A 19,756-nucleotide genomic window follows, 5' to 3' on the forward strand; every position below is an offset into this window, starting at 1 on the left:
ACTCAAACAATTTGAATCTGAAAAAAACGTACCTAGCACAGATAAGGAAACCAGACAGAGACATGCAATGTCTGATAACTGCTAGCTACCAGGAGCTGGCTTTCCTATTAGCTTCCATTAAAATTAAGATTTAAGGACTCACTGGCATCCCTAAAATAAAACCAAATGTTATACTGGAATGTCAAACAAAACTTGAATCACTTTAGTTTTCTTCATGTTGGAGAAATAGCGTATTACTGAATGATTAACACGTGTCCTTTCATGCATAATTTTAAAAAGCTGAATCATTTCTGACGTTATATATTTTCAAAGGAAGAAATACGGAGAAGGGATTTTCGAAAGCCCTTGCAATAATGTTCAGCACTTCGTAGGACTGTTAGCAATTTCAGTTGTTCTGATTCAGTGACAGGCTGTCAGTATACAAACACAAATTTCATCAAAGCTCATTCTCTTACAGTACACACAGCAATGCATTCGTATTGTAAAAGGATGCTTTTTTATACAGATGAAGCAAAACAATTTTTTACTGGCTGACACACAAAGCAGGGAAACTTTTTCCAACACTGGGCAGAGTGGCACCTGCTCCTTATGTGGCTTTTGTGTTTAGTGACCAAGAGCTGTGTGTTAGGTTTTCTTCGTCCTCTGTTCTAGTTCATGCTGGTGTTTAATAAGACGTTCTATTTCTGTTCCAAGTGTTTGTAGATTTTCCTTTACCAATAAGAAAAAGGGGGAAAGAAAACAGAACCATTAAGTATCATAAGTATACAGATCCAGTTTGAACTGTTTTTGCTTGAATTTTGACACTGAAAGGGTGAGGATTAGTCTTCAGTGCTCTGCAGCATAAACCAGGTGCACAGCAGTTTTCAGTCAGTCAGTCCTGTACATTTCAGAATCTTTACTGAAGCTGCAGCAAATTTTAGTGCATAGATTTATTACTACATTTACAACTTTATTTACTATCAAGGCCCAAACATAGCACAAATAGAACAGTTGGGTCGGGTAAAAGCCGCAAAAGTAAAGCTGGAAAATACATTAGAAAATGCATGCCTTAATCTTAAAATAGAGTCTCAGCGATTGATTATAACTAATTATACAGGTCAAAGGCCACCCACTGCAAAATAAACAACTGTCTGTACAATAGCGAAGCTGATTTTCTGCTCTTTCTTCCTTTCCTTGCTAGCTTAAAAAATTGTATTTTTCAAGAAAAACACAAAAATTTTATCTCCAGGTAAAATGGCTACCTTGCATTATAGAACTAGTCCATTTACGGGCTAGCTCACACTATGAAAGAGGCACCATTATGCCATGCTTACTTACTGGCTGGTAAGTAAATGAGAAATACAGATACCTTCAAAGTAATATTTTTTAGTAATGTATCCTCCAAAACAGCCTGTAATTTTCTGTTGATCTCCAAAGAGAGGTCCAATGTTAATCCACTATCAGCTGGATGGGATGTATATAAAGATGCCATAATGCCACCCCGTCTACTTAAATGGACTTTGTTAAAATCAGATGCCTCTGAAGAAAGTGTGCCTGATTCTTCCCGTAAAATGTAACTCTGAATTATTCTGCAAAATAAAATGACACGGTCAGTTATATACTTGCAGAATTAAAAACATTAAAATTTACAAGAATCAACTAATCATAAGCATGAAGATGATTAGCGTAAAACAAGTACCTATTAGGTTAATAACAGTAATATGTTAGAAAATAAATTTTCTTATTCACTTGGTATCTTTTTTTTTTTTTTTAAAGATTTTATTTGAGAGAGCACATGCACCCACAAGCAGGGGGGAGGGGCAGAGGGAGAGGAAGAAGCGCAGACTCCCCAGTGTGCAGGGAGCCAGACTTGGGGCTCGATCCCAGAACTCTGGGATCATGACCTGAGCTGAAGGCAGATGCTTAACTGACTGAGCCACCTAGGTGCCCCCAGATGATGTCTTAATCCCATTTTTATTCAAATGGTATTTACATTAAAGATATATAAACATTGTTTTTCTATTTCTTTCCTTATTACTTTAATCAAAATATTTTAAATTTTTTAAAAGATTTTATTTATTTATTTGACAGAGAGCACAAGCAGAGGGAGCTGCAGGCAGAGCGAGAGGGAGAAGCAGGCTCCCTGCTGAGCAGAAAGCCCGATGTGGGGCTCGATCTCAGAACCCCAGGAACACGACCCGACCTGAAGGCAGACACCCAACCTACTGAGCCACTCAGGTGCCCCTAATCAAAATACTTTTGAGCAATTTCTTTATTACTCCATTTCAGTTAATATTTTCTATTTTCTTGTTATTAAACTTAGAACTTTATTCATTTTTTAAAAAGATTTATTTATTTAGGGGCACCTGGGTGCCTCGGTCATTAAGTGTCTGCCTTTGGCTGGGGTCATGATCCCAGAGTTCTGGGATGAGGCCCCGCATCGGGCTCCCTGCTCTGTGGGAAGCCTGCTTCTCTCTCTCCCACTCCCCCTGCTTGTGTTCCCTCTCTCGCTATGTGTCTCTGTCAAATAAATAAATAAAATCTTTAAAAAAAAAAAAAAAGATTTTAGACAGAAAGAGCATGCACGCGAATGTATGCGCAAGCAGGAGACCAGGGGTGGGGGGAAGTGGCGGCACAGGGCTCAATCTCGCGACACTGAGATTACGACCTGAGCTGAAATCAAGAGTCAGACACTTAACCAACTGAGCCACCCAGGCACCCCTTCTTTTTCTTTTAAAAGTCATGGGCCAGCTTTTCGCTAAGTCTAAAATTATTTCAAAATAAAAATTAAAAAGTCATGGGTAAAAAGTTGCAATATATAAAAAATATCTTAAAAGAATATGGTATTTTTAAGAGGAATTTTGCACAGCAAATTTTTTTTTCCTTTTTACCAGGTGAGGAAGGAAGGCCCAAGCCCCAGAGAGCCCAGCTCCTGGGAGGGGAGAACAAGCCACTGGAGGGATGAAGAGGAAAGATCACAGGCCACAGGGTCAGGATGGAGAACCCGCAGGTGAGATGAACCAAAAAAACCATGCCAGAGGCCAGTTAGCAGGGGGACGAAATAGCAAACAAAAGTGCATGAAAATCTGTCTCATAAAAGTGACTGAGAAAAAGTAAGGTTTCATGCATGGTACCAAAGCAAAGAACATTAGTGCAAATTAAACGTGTATGGAACGCATTGCACAGCAGATTCCAGGCTGTGCTGACCAGGCATCCCGCCCACCTCACAGAAAGCCCTGCTCAGGGGCCAGGACGCCCTGAGGCCCCCAAGGTCACCATTCAAAAGGCCGGTTCTTAGCTCAAGGCCCCTGGTGCCCAGCTACTGGGAGCTTGAGAAGCCAGTTTTTGACTTTAGGTCACACTGACCTAGTCCCAGCTGGGCCCAGATCCCCAGTTCTTGGTCTGTCACTTACTGGATTAGTGGTGACTCTGGAACATTTAGTGATTTGACCTGAACACCACCAGTTAATTTATTTATCCCTGAGTTTTAAGAAATCAATGAAAGTTTAAGTCATAGGCACAGAATCTTGTACTTGGCAGATGCCCAATAAATTACCCACTTGTCCTACCCAACAGGAAAGATAATCCACAACCCCGTATCTCATGAAAATCAAAAGCTAACAGAGTGCTTTTATTAAATCCAACATTATCTTAGTAACCTAAAAAAATTAAGATCTGTTGAACTCTAGATCACCTTAAAGACCTGTTCATCTCTGTATTCCCAAAACCTAGAACATAGTAAATGATCAATAAAAGACTGGGAACTGAATGACTAAAATTAAGAATTATTTTTTGATCTAAAACTAATGATGTAATGTATGGTGATTAACATAACAATAAAAAATTATTTTAAAAAATTATTTTTTGAGGGGCGCCTGGGTGGCTCAGTCGCTAAGCGTCTGCCTTCGGCTCAGGTCATGATCCCAGGGTCCTGGAATTGAGCCCTGAGGCCTGCAGGGCTCGCTGTCAAATAAATAAAATCTTTAAAAAACAAGAATTATTTTTTGAAAGATTGGCTCTTGATATGATTAATTTTGAAAACAGTAACTTTACCATATAAGTAATGGTATTTCAAACACAGATCGTGTTATATAATACATACTTTGTTTTTTTTCTAATTTCTTCCACCAACTGTTTGATATGATCTTCCATAAATTCTATCTTTTCATTTTTCCGGGCATGTGCTTTTTGCAGCCTTACGATCCTCTCAATCAACATGGCCTTGTCCACTTCTGGAAAGTTATCCACAGCTACTGACGACCCGGTATTTTCTGGAGATCGATCTTCTGCACTGCTTCGAGCATTGAGGGACCCTGAAGACCAAAAAAAAAAAAAAAAAAAATCACTTAGGGTATTGTACTCAGTCTAGAGTCATCTGCTAATGTCACGTATTATTTCTTCTAGTATAAACTGCAAATATTCGATCTAACAGAGTCGGGCACAGAATACAAGTCATACCTGGCCTGAGTTCTTATTTCTGAATACATGAATGACAGAAGTACCAAAAGGGCCTATTATGTCTCTCAGGAACCGGATGAGGAAGCAGCAATAGAGAAACAAGAAACTCAAGAAAAAGTCAGAATAACAAGTCTGAAGTGAAACTGAGAGCCAAAGACAGAGACAGAGAAGACAGAACACAGAGTGGGTTAAGCTCTGAAGCCAGTCTCCCAAGGCTCAAATCCTACTCCTCGACTTTCTAGCTGCGTGATGTTGGACAAGTTATTTAATTCTCTGTGCCTTGGTCACCTCATCTTAAAATGGGAATAATATTATTATTTACCTCATAGAATTGTTATCCTCATTTAGAGTTAATATATGTGAAGTGCTTGGAACAGTGCATATAAGTAAGCACTCAGTAAATGTTAGCTATTACTTTTATCAACATCAGTTGAGAAAAATTTCTGATCCTCTCTGTCCTACAAACATAAGTCTTTTTTCAACTCCATTTTGTAGATTTAAGACAGTAATATATCCTATTCAAGGTCACGCACTAATAAATGACAGACCTGGCTTCTAAATACCTATGTGTAGGGGAACCTGGGTGGCTCAGTCGTTAAGCGTCTGCCTTCGGCTCAGGTCGTGATACCAGGGTCTTGGGATCGAGCCCCGCATCGGGCTCCTTGCTCAGGGGGAAGCATGCTTCTCCCTCTCCCACCCACCCTGCTTGTGTTCCCTCTCTCACTGTGTCTGTCAGATACATAAAATCTTTTTAAAAAATAAATAAATACCTATGTGTAGTTTCAACCCATGTTCTTTCTACTGTGTGATCTTCCCACTACTGTAATAGTCGATGTGCAACTCCTGGGAGGGAGTGCAGTGTCATGGCATGCACTCATTCTAGAGTCTGAGAGTTCTGTCACTGTGGATTTGGGGCAAGTCATGGAACCATTCTGAACCTTCGCTTCCTCAGCACTAAAATGCGAATTGTAACACCTCACACAACTATTCTGCAGAGTAAATAATATGCTTAAAGTGCTTGGCGTGATTCCTGGCACTCTAAAATGACAAATACATGATATTTTGCTAATTACCATTTCCACAATGATATCAATCATAATTTTATGGACTCTCTTCATTTTCACTTCAGACCACAGGCATATTTACCATGGGAAAGCTAAAAGATTTAAACATATGTATATATAAAAAAAAAATCTTAAAATGTATTGATGATCATTTCATTAGTTTTCAGGGGTTAAAAGTAACATAAAAGTAAAAAAAAAAAGAGAGACCCTATTATAACAAGTCTTCTATATGGATGAATAGAAATCTAAATTTAAAAATGGAAGAGGAAATCGTCACAAAGAAAAAAGAAGATGCAGGTAAGATAATAGGAGGTAGAGAGACAGATCATCTAGAACCCCATGACAAACATGAAACCCTGGGAAATGATGAGAACTTATTTAAATGGAAATAATACCACTTTTTATAACTCAAAATGGGAAAAAAAAAATCAACACTTTTTAACACAAAAAAATGCTAGTTCTTTTTACAATCAATCACTAGATAACAACTGAAACCAGAAATTTTTTTACCTGATGAACTAGAACGACTCCCCATACTGCTGACTTCTTTATCATAGCTTCCATTCTCCACCTGATCTAATTTTCTTCGTGCTACAGGAAAAATAAATTACTTGTGACAATTATCATGACCATTTGCCCCACTATTTCTGATTTTAATTGCTAAAATCGCTCAGGCAAAAATGGCTTAAACACAAGAGAAATTTGTGGAATACATACTTTAGACAGGAGGGCTATAGTTGTCATTCATATAAAATGATATCTAGAAATGTACGGGTCAAATACAAAATACATAGAAACAACACTATGATGACATCACTTAGGCATAGTGACCTAACATTCAGAGTCCTGATGGATTTAGATGACCTCTACAATACCAGAAATTTCCCTTCAATTATAGCTTTAAAAACAAACAATTCTTATGGCAAATATCTGAATATATTCATATTAAGTAAATGCTAAATCTCTTTTATCTTAATACTGTCACCCAATAATAACACAAAGTAGTGAGAACAGAAGAGATTAGGAAGTCAGAACACATATCTTACTCATCTTTGTATCCAAGCACATAGCACAGTTTAAATTGTTTAAATTTTTAAATGAAAGAAATCTGGGTTCCAGTCCCAGCTGTTAATCATTTGTTCAGGTCATTCATAACCTGTCTGGGTCTCAGTTTCTTCTAAGACGAAGGGTTAGGGCTCAATGATCTCTAAGGTAGAGGTCTACAAGGTGGGCTGCAGGTACCCTAGATGCTGCACAAAACAACTCATAGCATGTGTAGGGAGAAAATATTAGAATTTCCATTTATACTTACATTTCATCTGATCTTTGAAAAGATTTTTTAATTTTAATTTTTATTATGTTTTAATCAGATTCTATTTTTCATGTTTTTTAATGTAGAGTGACACATGTTTTAAATTTATAAATAAATACATATAAATCTGAGAACAAATGCTTAAATACTTTTTACTGATTGGAGTATGTGATCAAAAAAGTTTAGACACTACTGCCCTCAAGTATATTCCCAACGCTCACATTTTGGGGTTCTGTGCATAAACATCCTTTAGCATAGAAGATGTTATAGACTATTCATGGAACTCCAAGAGGTTTAGTGATTTGGTTTATAAACATTAATACATTAAAAAGAACATATGGCATTAATCAGTGTGGTAGAACCTGATGTAAAATATATTTTTTCTATAAATCCTTAATGACTAAAAGATGCAACACTAAGGTCTAAGTGTGCGAGGATTTTATACCTTGCTGGAGTTGTTTGGTAAGATCTTTGACACTGGAGGCATGTTTACGTCTTTGGGTTACTAATTCATCTTTTAGTTCTTCGACCTGGGTACTCAATGCTTTAACTTCTGTTTGTCTACAGGTGAGTTCCGCTTGCAGAGTCTGGACCTCCTCTTTTCGCAGTTCTTCCTCTTTTGACAATCTACTTTCCTAAATATTAAATGAGATCAAATAAAAAACACCAATTTTAACACCTGTTTGTTTCCATTACTGCTCATAGTTTAAAACCTGAAAATACAAGGTCCTTGATGGTAGATTCTTCCAGAATTGTTCCTTACCAGGTTTTGTTTCCCGCACTCCTCAAATTCCTTGTGTGGGAATGCAGGGGGCATATTAATGCATTTGCCATTTTATACATGCAAAACAGTCTATGTCAGAGGTCTTTGGTTATTTTGGACTAACATCTCAAATTATTTTTATGAGTAACTTGAAGACACTCTGATCACTTAGAAATATTAAACCATTTTTAAACTATAAAAATCTAGAGTATTTGGAATACTCTAAAAAATATATAGTAATTCCAGGGGTGCCTAGGTGGCTCAGTCAGCTGAATGTCCAACTCTTGATTTCGGCTCAGGTCACGATCTCGGGGTCACGAGATTGAGCCCCGTGTCAGGCTCCGTACTCAGCAGGAAGTCTGCTTGAGATTCTCCCTCTCCATCTGCCCCTCCCCCCCAAATAAATCTTAAATATATATATATATATACACACACACGTGGTAATTCCAGTTACTAATGACAAAAACCATGGTTTTCTTATTTTCAAAAGTGAAATACTTTCTCATAAACACTTTAGGAAGGTATTTTATTATAAATTATATATAGGAAGGAAAAAGGACACTTTAAACAAGTTAGAAGGAAAAACTGACACTTCTTACAGCATTTGAAATTACCAGAAAATCAGGCCAATAAAAAAAAGAGCTCAACTTAACTACCAGTAGGTTTATGCTAACAGGAAAATTTAATTTGTGCCTCTTGTATGTCACTTTAAAAGTTAAATGTAAATGTGTACTTACCAAATTAGTATTTGTCTGTTTCATTTGTTCACATTGGCTTTGTAACCGACTTTCACTACAGGAAAGCTTATCAAATTGTGACTGCAAAGAATTGGATTCAGATTGGAGTTGCGCATTCTTACTAGTGAGCTTTTCTGTAAATAGTAGTAACTCAGATTCTCTTTTCCTACTGCCTTCGATGTCTTTTTGTAGGTCATTAATCAAAGAATTAAGACTTTCCACTTCTTCCTTCAAATTTTCAATTTCTTGTTTACCTCTAAAAAACAAAGTTTATACTTAAGAAAAAAAAAACTACTAAAAGACATTATATTAATGATTTGGGATTTTCATCAAATAAAATACTTTATAAATGCACTTTTATTCATTCAGCCAAATTATTTATTTGGATTTGCAGGACTACCTAATATATGCTAGGAACTAAGAGCTGTGAGTATAAGTAAGACTGACATGGGCCCTGCTTTCAAAGATTTCCATTAAGGAAATTACATGTGTGATAAAATATTTTTGACGATGCAAGCACAGGGTGGGTTGCCTAACCTAGTGTAAGTGGTGTTTAAACTAACACAGTAGGGGCTAGCAAACTTCTCCTGTGAAAGGCCCAAACTTAAACAATTTAAGTTTCTACGGCATATGGTCTTTGCGGCAAGTGTTCAACCCTGCTGCTGCAGTGTGAAAGCAGCCACAGATAATCCATGAAGGAATGAGAGTAGCTGTGTTCCAAGAAAAAATTATTTACAAAAAAAGGCAGTAGGCTGGACTTGGCTCGTGGACCACAGTTTGCTACTTCCTGATCAGAAGAAAAAGTAGGAGTGAGTGGGACAACAAAATATGTTCCAGGTATAAGAAACAGGATGTGCTAGATCTGGGAAGGGAACGAGAATGACTTTCTTGTTGGTACTAACAAACACATGTTCAACACTGATGAGGATAAGGACAGCACTATATGCCCAGCACTTAATATAGCGCATGCACATAGGAGACAATCAATCCACATTTGTAAACAACTATTGCTGAAACCCAAGAGTGCGAAAAGAGAAAGCACAGAGAGAGAAGCAAGGTCACTAATGATCTTCCAAGCCATGCTGTGGCATCTGAACTTACTGGACAGTCCTTGAGGCAATGGGAAATCACTGAAAGGTTTTGAGATTTCCTTTTTAAAAAGACTATGCTAACTACGGTGTAGGAAATGGACTGCAAGGGAAGACAAAAAAAAAAAAAAAAAAAACACAAAAAAAAAAAAAAAAAAAACCCATTTAGAAGCTATGGCAGCTTTCCAGATAAAAGAACAATGGCAGCAGTAGTAGGGGTGTGAAAAATAAATGAACTTGAAAGATACTGAAGCATTAGGGCGCCTGGGTGGCTCAGTCGGTTAAGCAACTGCCTTCGGCTCAGGTCATGATCCCAGGGTCCTGGGATCGAGCCCCGCATAGGGCTCTCTGCTCTGCGGGGAGCCTGCTTCTCCTCTCCCACTCCCCTTGCTTGTGTTCCCTCTCTCGCTGTCTCTCTCTCTGTCAAATAAATAAATAAAATCTTAAAAAAAAAAAAAAAAGAAAGATAGATACTGAAGCCTTAGCATCAATAATACTCTGTGACTGGTTAGATGTATGAGGGGAAGGAAAGGAAACCAAGAAGGACGCCCAGTTCCTGGGCTGGAAAATCATGTGGATGCTCCACTCATCGCTCATCTCAGGAACATCAGAGGAGCATATTTATGGGTGGGATGGATGAATCAGTTTGGGACATTCTAAAAGTCTGAGGTGCCTTTGATACCTGTATGTCTGGGCCTGAGCCTTTAAAAGGGCTGAAGACAATGACTTGAAGGTCCTACAGCATACTACAGCAATAGCTGGGCCATTCAGGGTATGATAAAACAGTAACAAAAGAGTTTTATGACAAGGAGAAGGCTGCCAAGGAGACTAAGAAAAGGAGTGGCCAGAAAGTGGGGAGGAACACCAAGGAAAGCATGATATGAAGCCAAAGGAACAGAGCATGTCAAGATAATGGGCTTGGGGCACCTGGGTGGCTCAGTTGGTTAAGCAGCTGCCTTCAGCTCTGGTCATGATCCCAGGGTCCTGGTGTCGAGCCCCGCATCGGGCTCCCTGCTTGGCGGGAAGCCTGCTTCTCCCTCTCCCACTCCCCCTGCTTGTGTTCTTTCTCTAGCTGTCTCTCTCTGTCAGTTAAATAAATAAATAAAATCTTTAAAAAAAAAGGAAGGATAATGGGCTTAATGGTTTTAATACTGAAAATTCAAGCAAGGCTTACTCTGCGAAGTGTCTGCTAGATTTAAGGAGGCATTAGCAGTTTTTAATGGGATGTTGGGGTAGAAGCTAGACTGAAGTGGAGAGGAAAAGGAGGACAAAGGAAGTGATGGCATGGAGAAAGAGTACAGATGATTCTACAAAGATGTTTGGTTGTGAAGGACATGAGACAGGTGGGGGGACATCACATTAGTTTTGACGTTTTTAATATTGAAATGTAGAAAAACAAAAAGTAGAGAGAGGTAAGAGATAAAGGATAAAGAAGAAATAGTCCAGAAAGATCCTGAGAAGGCAGAAGAGCATGGGATCCACAGAAGTAGAGAGAACAATTCAGTTCAGAGGGGAACAGGAACATGTCTTCTGTAATAACAGAAGGAAGAGAAAGAAGAATAGCTGCAGATGAAGGCAAGTTCACAGAAGAGACAGAAAGAGGTTGCGAGAACAGTTACCTGCAGCTCCCACTTCTCTTGTGAAGTAAATAAGAGGTAATCACCTGCCAAGAGTAAATAGCGAGGAGAGGGAGACCGGAAGTGGGAACAAAGAAGGAACGTCTGGAATAGATGCTTTGAGGTGGGGGAGAGGCTGTAACCAAGGACATATGGCAGGATTAGAGGTCACTAACATTTCCAGTTGAGGTCGCAGCACCAACCTGGATGATGGTGAGGATTTTTGGCAATACTGAGCAGCAGCCGCTGGGACAGTATCAAAAAGAAGGTATTTGGATTAAGGATGAATTTAGGCTCTGCCAGATGACGTCATGAGTAGAGTTTAGCTAAATGGTTTTACAAGGAGCCAAGGAATGTCAGCTCCTGACCTTGCACCACAATACAAAGGTACAGATGTATATATATATCTACCTTTTAAAGGCACTAGTAATAGTAGCATAATTTGAACATTAAAGAATAAGAAACTAAAATCCATTCTGTTTTATAAATTGCCACTTCCAATATTTAGGGAATATAAACTTTGATTTTTAGAAGCCATAATAGGAACTTCAAAGATAATCCAAAAAAGTTCAAATGAAAACAGGAATTTTAAATTTTTTAGCTAGTAAAATTATAATATTCTTATTTAATGTAATAATTACATTTAATAACAGAATCTTGAGATAGAATTAAAAAACCTATTGATTAACATAAACAGAAGTTGCTTGGTTTATACCTTTGATGCTGCTCCTGTATCTGATCCACAATTTTCACTCTGTCCAATAAATTCTGAATTTCAGCTTTTTGGCGATTAATAATTTCTTTATATTTGGATAACTCATCTTCTGTTCTTAATCGTTCATCTTCTAGACATTTCACCTATCAAAATTCATAACCAAGTTAGACTATAAACAGTATTTTCTTATTCCTTAATTACTTCATACAGTGATTATATATTAATAATCCAAGCTAGGGGCTCCTGGGTGTCTCAGTTGGTTAAGCGTCAAGACTCTTGATTTTGGCTCTGGTCATGATGTCAGGGTTGTGAGATCGAGCCCCACATCGGGCTCCGCACTGTGCGTGGAGCCTGCTTAAGATTCTCTTTCCCTTCCCCTGCCCCTCCCCCACCATTCACACGTTTGCACACTCGTTCTCTCTCTTGCTCAAAAAAAAAAAAAAATCTAAGCTAAGTTATAAGGATTAATGTGAAGAAAATATAATGGGACATTAACAGTCTTGGGGTTCAGTCTCAGATTTCTCGTGATTTAGTCACAGGAGTTTTAGCATGTCACATTATTTTTGCTGAATCTCCATTTCCTCACCTGAAAACAAGATATACCTTCCCCACCTACCTCAAAGAACTGGCACAGAGAACAAATGGAAAGGCACATGAAGGACACTTTAGAAATTATTAAATGATGGCAAATTCAAGGTGGTTACTTAAAAGCCTATTTCTAAAGAAATGAATTGATATACAATGATATTTCACATTCATATTAAAAGGGATACTATTTTTACAATGAAGACTATACTAGATTGTTAGAAATTAAAACTGTACAAGACTACCCAGGAGAAATATAAAGTCTATTATTTTCTGTCACTTACAGTTCTAAAGTCCAACTATCTTTCCAATTAATTTGCTGATAAGACTGCCTTACGTTAGGGGCCCAAGGATAAGTGACAGAAACAGGAAATGTGCTGTAAAATAGGAATGTCTGGAAAATACTTCAAAGGGACCAAAGTGGAAGACATTATCATTTCAACAAAAGAGTCCCTTGTATTGCTAGGAAATCAATATTCTACTCCTCTGAGTTCTTTCATTTTGGAATGAAAGTGTTTCCCTAACACTTAAAAAAATTAGAAGGAGTCCAAAATTAAAGATATTTAGCCTTCCTCTGAAATCATGACTAGAGATTTCCTTACCTTTGTTCTGAGTGTTCGTAGTTCATCCATACCCTCCTTAAACGTCCTCTTCAGATCTTCCAGTTCTTTTATTTTGGCATGATGCATCTTTTGTAAAGTTTAAAAGAAACCACAAGTCATTATGTATTAAACAAGACCTTAAATTTATTGCCTATTCCTTCGAAAAGGCCTTCAAAGTGGGTGACAGTACTCATTCTTTCTCTCGCTCTGTATGTATTGCCCAATCCAGGGCATGAAAAGAGCAAAGCCACTCACCTCTAGCTGGTCAGATTTTTCTTGCATTTGTTTTTCAAGTTCTCCTTTTGTGACTCTAAGCTTGGCATCAAGCTCATTGGATTTAATTTCTTCGGACTCCTAATGGGAAGGAAATGAAAAAAGTATGACTGAATTTTTAAAGTTTTATACTTTGGAAAGTGAAGGCTTTGGCAGTTAAGTTTACAAATTGTGAAATGCATACCTTGGGTATCTAAAAATGACTGTACTGAAAGATTTTAAATATGTCAATCTGTACGAACAAGAATAGCCCTTAAGATATGTAACATAATACACAGTGGGTTTTAAGTTATAAATTTCCTTGTACTCTTCATTCTTCTGATATTTTTTAGTGTTTTTATTTGGTTAAAAACATCTCTAATAAGATCTCTAGTTAAGCTACAAGTACTTTAACACAGGAAATAACCTGTCATTTATTTAACTGTCCTACCAAATCCATTCCACACTTCAAATATTACAGATACAAAACATTAATGAAGCAAGAGTACTGATATTTGGTGCAATTTTATTACTAATCTATTTGAAAAGTTAAGCATACCTGATATGTTTTTATCATATCCTGACAATTTTTCCGTATCTGATCAGCTTCTTCCTTTGCTTGAGTTAACTTTGTTGTTGTTTCTTTGAGTTTATCTTTGGTTTCCTGCATTGACAAAAAGATAGTGTGAGATAAGAAAAGATATATATTGGTCTCTGCCCCAGTCCCGGACACAAAGCTCCTAAAACCCTTGTAATTTCCTAAGTCATAAGAACACTAGGAGCATCTCTTGCTACAGTACTGATTTTGACCTCTGTTCCTGACACAGAGTTCTTGAAACCCTTGTAATTTCCTGGGTGACAGGAGTGTCTTTTGTTCTAATGAGGCACCTCTGGGTGGGCTCCTGGATGTGAGCTGGTCACCAGAAAGACCAAGTCATGATTAGCAGTCTGGAATCCAGCCCCCAAAGAAGGCCTGAAGATGGAGCTGATGATGGATCATTCCTTCATAATGAACCCTCCATAAAGTCCCACAATATGGGGTTTGGAGAGCTTCTAGACTGTCAAATACAACCACACCAAGAGGTTCCCCAACTCCATGGGGACAGAAGCGCCTATGTTTGGGACCCTCCCAGACCTTGCCCTATATAGCTCTTCATTTGGCTGTTCATCTGTATCCTTTATCATACCCTTTAATAACATGATAAACCTAAGTCCTTCCCTGAGTTCTTTAAGCAAATCTTCAAACCCAAGGAGGGGGTCGCTGGAATTTCTGATCTATAGCTGGCTGGTCACAAGGGCACCTGGCCTTGTGGCTGGCATCTGAAGTATGTGCATGGTGGGGGGCTGGGGGGCCTTCTTGTATGACTGAGCCCTTAACCTGTGGGATCCAATGCTATCTCCAGGTGGATGTGTCAGAGTCAAGTGAAACTGTAGCGACACCTAGTTGTAACGCAGAGAATTACTTGTAGTGGGGGAAAACCTCCACACAACTGGTGACCAAAGTGTCAGAGGTGAAGTGTTCAGTGTAAAAGTAAACGAGACTCAGAGGGAAGAAACACACAGTAGGGAGAAATGGGTTCTTCCCTACACTGGAGAAGGAAAACAGTTTGTCCTTCACAGACAGTGACAAGGTTGGGCCCAGTATTGTGATAAATGGTAAGGACAATGACCAGAGTAGTCCTGGCACTGCCATTGAGGGGTTAGATACTATTCTAGAAATAACACTTTATGCTTCTGACAAAAAACCAAAGTGGACTGTGCAGTTAACTGATAGCCATTAAATAAGGTTAAATTTGATAGTTTTTAGTAAATCACTAAAAGTAATTATTAACCTGGTAAGACAAGAGGAACAAAGTGTTAAACAGCTCTCTGCACACACATAAAAGACCATTCTTTGCTTTACGGCCATGGTATCTATTCAAAACTGTCTTATAGGTCCATGCTACAGTTTGGTTTCTGTTCCTAACCACTCTCCTAAAAGAGCAATTCTGAAGGTTTGTAGGGACTACTCTCTCATCAAATTCAATTACTTTCTCTCATTTTCTATTCTTAACTTACCTGCTCCAGTTCTGACCACTCCTGATTCTCTGGATATCCTTCCTGTTTCTATTACAAGACAACATACTACTGTTTTTCCCTTTCCATTGTTGTCTTTTCTGTCTCAACTAGCTTTCTGCTTCCTGTGGCAATTTTCCAGATAAAGCCCTGCTCTGTAGCTCTTTTTCCACAGTTCTTCAGATCACCCATCCAGTCCCATGGCCTGAGCTATTGTGGATTTGAAATCAGGGTTTAGGTATCACCTCCTAGTAGCTGCCCTTCAGAAAAGGGTAGAAGCTGTTATCTGCCTTCCCAAAGACAGAGTCCAGGGCACTCCTGGATTAGAACAACTGATACCCTGTTCTGTAGATTACATGTTTCCTCCACTGAGGACACCACTTCTGGACAACACCTTGCCACATAGTAATTGTTCATGTAATATTTGCTGAATCTATGAAGGAATCACTAATATAAGCCTTTGCTCTAGGGAGGCTGGTCTTCCCAAACATCAAATACTCATCTCCCGTTTTTCCTTTTCTCTTGCTCTTCCTCCACTTGAAATGTTTCTCTTCATCTTTTGAACCATCTAAATTGCATCTATTTTCACACACTACTTCTTTTATGTCATTTTTGGATACATCTATCATACAACTAAGTACTTAGCTATATACTTCCAGTTGCTGGTCTTTTAATAAGAACTTGATTTGTTTTTTGGGTTTTTTTAAAGATTTATTTGAGGGCGCCTGGGTGGCTCAGTCGTTAAGAGTCTGCCTTCGGCTCGGGTCATGATCCCCAGGTCCTGGGATCCAGCCCCACATCGGGCTCCCTGCTCTGCGGGAAGCCTGCTTCTCCCTCTCCCACTCCCTCTGCTTGTGTTCCCTCTCTCGCTGTCTCTGTCAAAATAAATAAATCAGATCTTTAAAAAAAAAAAAAAGATTTGATTTATTTGAGAGAGCAAGCGAGCGCAAACGAGCAGGGGGAGGAGAAGAGGGAAAAGGAGCAGACCCCTGCCGAGCAGGGAGCCTGATGTGGGACTCAAACCCAGGACCCTGAGATCATGACCTGAGCTGAAGGCAGCTGCTTAACTGACTGAGCCACCTAGGCGCCCCAAACCCTATATGGTTTTTTTTCCCACGTCTGTATCATCAATAACTGAAAAACCTTGGCACACAGTAGGTACTCACTTCACTCAAAAAATAACAACTGAGAGATTCCTATAATTCTAAGTAATTATTAAATAAATAACCAAATAAAAGAAAAATTTTGATTAAGGGACTACATTTCATTTATTTAGTGAGCACCCGCCATATAAGGCATTCTTCTAAGCTTCGAGGAAATATTACTGTTAAGAAGACTGATAAAAATCTCTACTCTCATAAAGCTGGTATTCTAGTGATCACAGGTAATACATAAAATACGTAAGTAAAAATATGTTATATTAGATAATGACAAGTGCTAAGAAGTAAATATAAAGTAAGGGCACAAGGGGGTTTGAGGGGAGAGGTATGCAAATTTAGAGAGCTAGGTAAAGTGTCACTGAGAGGTGACAGATGGGTAAAGACCTGAAAGAAGTGAGCAAGAATATTTGCTAAGGGACTGGATATGGTGACTGAGAACTCAAGGATAAAGATGAATTGCCATTTCTTGAGATGGGGGAGCAATGGAGGGCAATTTCAGACATGCTCAGTTGAAGATGCCTGTGAGTCACCCAAGACATCAGATGTCAAGTAGCCACCTAAATATAAGAATTCTGTATAGAAGTTATAAATCTAGGAATCACTAGTATAGTTTTCTATGCTATGTTTCCATATATGTTTTTGAAGTTTCATGTTTTTCAAGTTCACTAATCTTATCTTCTGTAGCATCTAATCTTCTGTTAATTCTATCCACTGTATTTTTCATCTCAGACATTGTATCAATTCAGCCTTTTTTACAATCTTTTATGTTTTTCCTTAATGTATTCACACTCTTAATCTATCTTCTTGAATATATGGAATATATTTTACAATAACTGTTTTAACATCCTTACCTACTTCTTTCATCTATGTCATTTCTGCCTTTGTTTCTATCAATTGATTTTTCTTTTCTTCTCATTATAGGCTATATTTTCCTGCTTCTTTGCATGTCTGATAATTTTTTATTGGATACCAGACACTGTGTTATGTTCTTAGGTCCTGGACATTTTTTAACTCACTTGAATATTTTGGGCTTTCTTCTGGGACATCATTATTTGATACAATTTGATCTGAGGCTTTCTTTCAAAGCTTTCTAAGATGGGTCCATAACAGGCTGTAGTCTCAGGCTAATTAGTCCTCACTGCTGAAGCAACACACTTCTGAAGGCCACCAGCTGCCCTATTATGTTAAGAGGGCTTTCTCTTGGCTGGCGGAAACATGAACAGTTCCTACTAGCCCTCTGTGAGCCCTAGGAACTGTCGTCCCTACTCCTTTCTGATAGTTCTTTCTCCACCTCTAACTTTCTCATACACATATACTGATCAGTAAGTAGTGAGCTAAATGAAGAACTGAAGGGAACACACTGCAGATCTCCAAATCTTTCTCTTCTGTGGTACTCCGCCCTCCTTCTTTCAGGTCTTTAACCATCTGTCATCTCTCAGTGACACTTTCCCTGGCTCTCTAAATTTGCGTACTACCCCTCTTTCCCCCAAATTTCTGACAACGTGTAATATATAGATACCAAGAAATGCTTGAAGTACAAAGTCAATTTTGGAGCTGTAAACAATGAACGATATTTTTTTACAATTTATAAAATTTAACATTCTAATTTATTATGTAAATCACACAAGGAAATATCTTTTCACAATCACCAAATATTCAGGCTCAACCTATCCCACAGAAGTCACTGAATTAAGCTTTATGCCTCATTAACTTTACTGCATTTGTTTTTTTTTTTTAAGATTTATTTTAGAGACAGCGTGAGTGCGCACACACATGCACACATGCAAGGGGATGGGGCAGAGGGAGAGGGAGAGAGAGTCCCAAGCAGACTTCGTGCTAAGCAAAGAGCCCGACGACGGGCCCTACCTCATGACCCTGAGGATCACGACCTGAACTGAAACCAAGAGTCAATCACTTAACTGACTGAGCCACCCAAGTGCCCCTGCATTTGCTCTTAAAACTGATTCTAATAATTTTTCCACTGCATTACAGTACTTACCTTGTGTGAATCCATTTCTGCTTTTAATTTGTTTTGTGCCCATTTTACTTTAATGACATGAGAGTTGATATCTTCCTTTAATTTGTCAATTTCTCTGGTGAGTCTAGTAGTTTCACTTTCCTAAAACAGTATCACTAGGTCATATTTTTTCATTTAAACAATCAACCAATTATTTGTGTATCTTTTATACCTCCTCAAAATAATCAATTTAATAACACTATATTTCAGAGGTTAGCATATTATGACCTACATAAACCTAATTCAAAGTTCAAATGGTAAGAGAGTAGCAAAATCCTAAATTCAATCAATAGACATAAGATGATTAACATATTTCAAACAACTGGATATGTTGCAAGTACAAGTACATCTCTATGATTCTTCTCAACTGGCTGGCATTAAGGTGAAATACAAATTAATTTTTTCCAGAATTCCTGAGAACAATGACAACATTCCTGAACTAAAAGTTAATTAAAAAAAATAACATTCATTATCAAGAAATGATGACTGACTAGAAATAAGACCATGCCAAGAGGCTGCTAGTTAACAGCAAGGACTCTGAATAGCTCAGTAATTAAATTTCTTTGAGCAGCATCTAAAAAGAACATGTTTTTCTACAAGAAAAATATAAATTCTATTCCATGATAAATAAGTGTTACATAAGATTCCAGTCAAATTACATAGTTCTTGCTGAGAAACTATTCACATCTTGATCCTACTATGTATGTATTTTACCAAAATAAAACGTTCTTTTGGAGCAGGAACTCATTTCTTCAACATATAGATATTAAAAGAAGGTTTTAAAAAAATCTATCAAGAAAAAGTTATTTAATAAACATGTGTCAATATCTCATTTTTTTCCCAGCAAAAACTTTTTGCCAACAGGTAGTGAGATACTAAAGTTACTAAAGCATTCACGTTCTTAGAAGGTAAACTAATAAAAACAACTTTATGTTAAATAGTGACTTTAACCACATTAAGTTATCAGTATTTGATAAGGAAAAGCAAAAAGAATAAATTTCAACTAAAGTACGTCACCACAAGTTATACCTTTGTCTCATACAGCTGGTGCAACCGTCCTTTCTCCTGAGAAAGCTGCTTAATTTTGTTAGTGTTTTTCTCAGATTCTTTATTCGCATCTCTGAGTTTTCTTTCAAGTATCTCTTTTTCCTTTCGAAGATCTAAAGATTCCTTCTCACCTCTTACATACTTCATTACCATTGCTTCTTTTTCCTGGCGTGCCTCTTCACATTTTTTGTTGGCCTTTGGAAAAATATCCAGCATTAATAAAAATTTTTTTTCAAATCAAAATCAAAATAAATCTAAATAAATAATAATTTTCCATAATATTACCAATGTATTTTTTGGTTTTTG

At 37.8% G+C, this 19,756-nt stretch overlaps 1 protein-coding gene across 1 annotated transcript in view; it reads right to left on the minus strand.

Annotated features, from left to right (window-relative positions):
- Positions 1–615: 615 nt before the first annotated feature.
- The window catches only part of CCDC186 (coiled-coil domain containing 186), a 43,958-nt gene continuing 24,817 nt past the window's right edge, over positions 616–19,756 (minus strand). Inside the window, 12 exon segments of the mRNA XM_021699879.1 lie at positions 616–708; positions 1,349–1,568; positions 4,082–4,292; positions 6,012–6,092; positions 7,259–7,448; positions 8,314–8,569; positions 11,733–11,875; positions 12,920–13,006; positions 13,175–13,273; positions 13,731–13,835; positions 18,386–18,505; positions 19,433–19,645. Of these exon segments, the coding sequence (XP_021555554.1) occupies positions 625–708; positions 1,349–1,568; positions 4,082–4,292; positions 6,012–6,092; positions 7,259–7,448; positions 8,314–8,569; positions 11,733–11,875; positions 12,920–13,006; positions 13,175–13,273; positions 13,731–13,835; positions 18,386–18,505; positions 19,433–19,645 (1,809 nt within the window). The 3' untranslated portion in view covers positions 616–624.

This window comes from Neomonachus schauinslandi, chromosome 6, assembly GCF_002201575.2.
Source record: "Neomonachus schauinslandi chromosome 6, ASM220157v2, whole genome shotgun sequence".
NCBI lineage: Eukaryota > Metazoa > Chordata > Mammalia > Carnivora > Phocidae > Neomonachus > Neomonachus schauinslandi.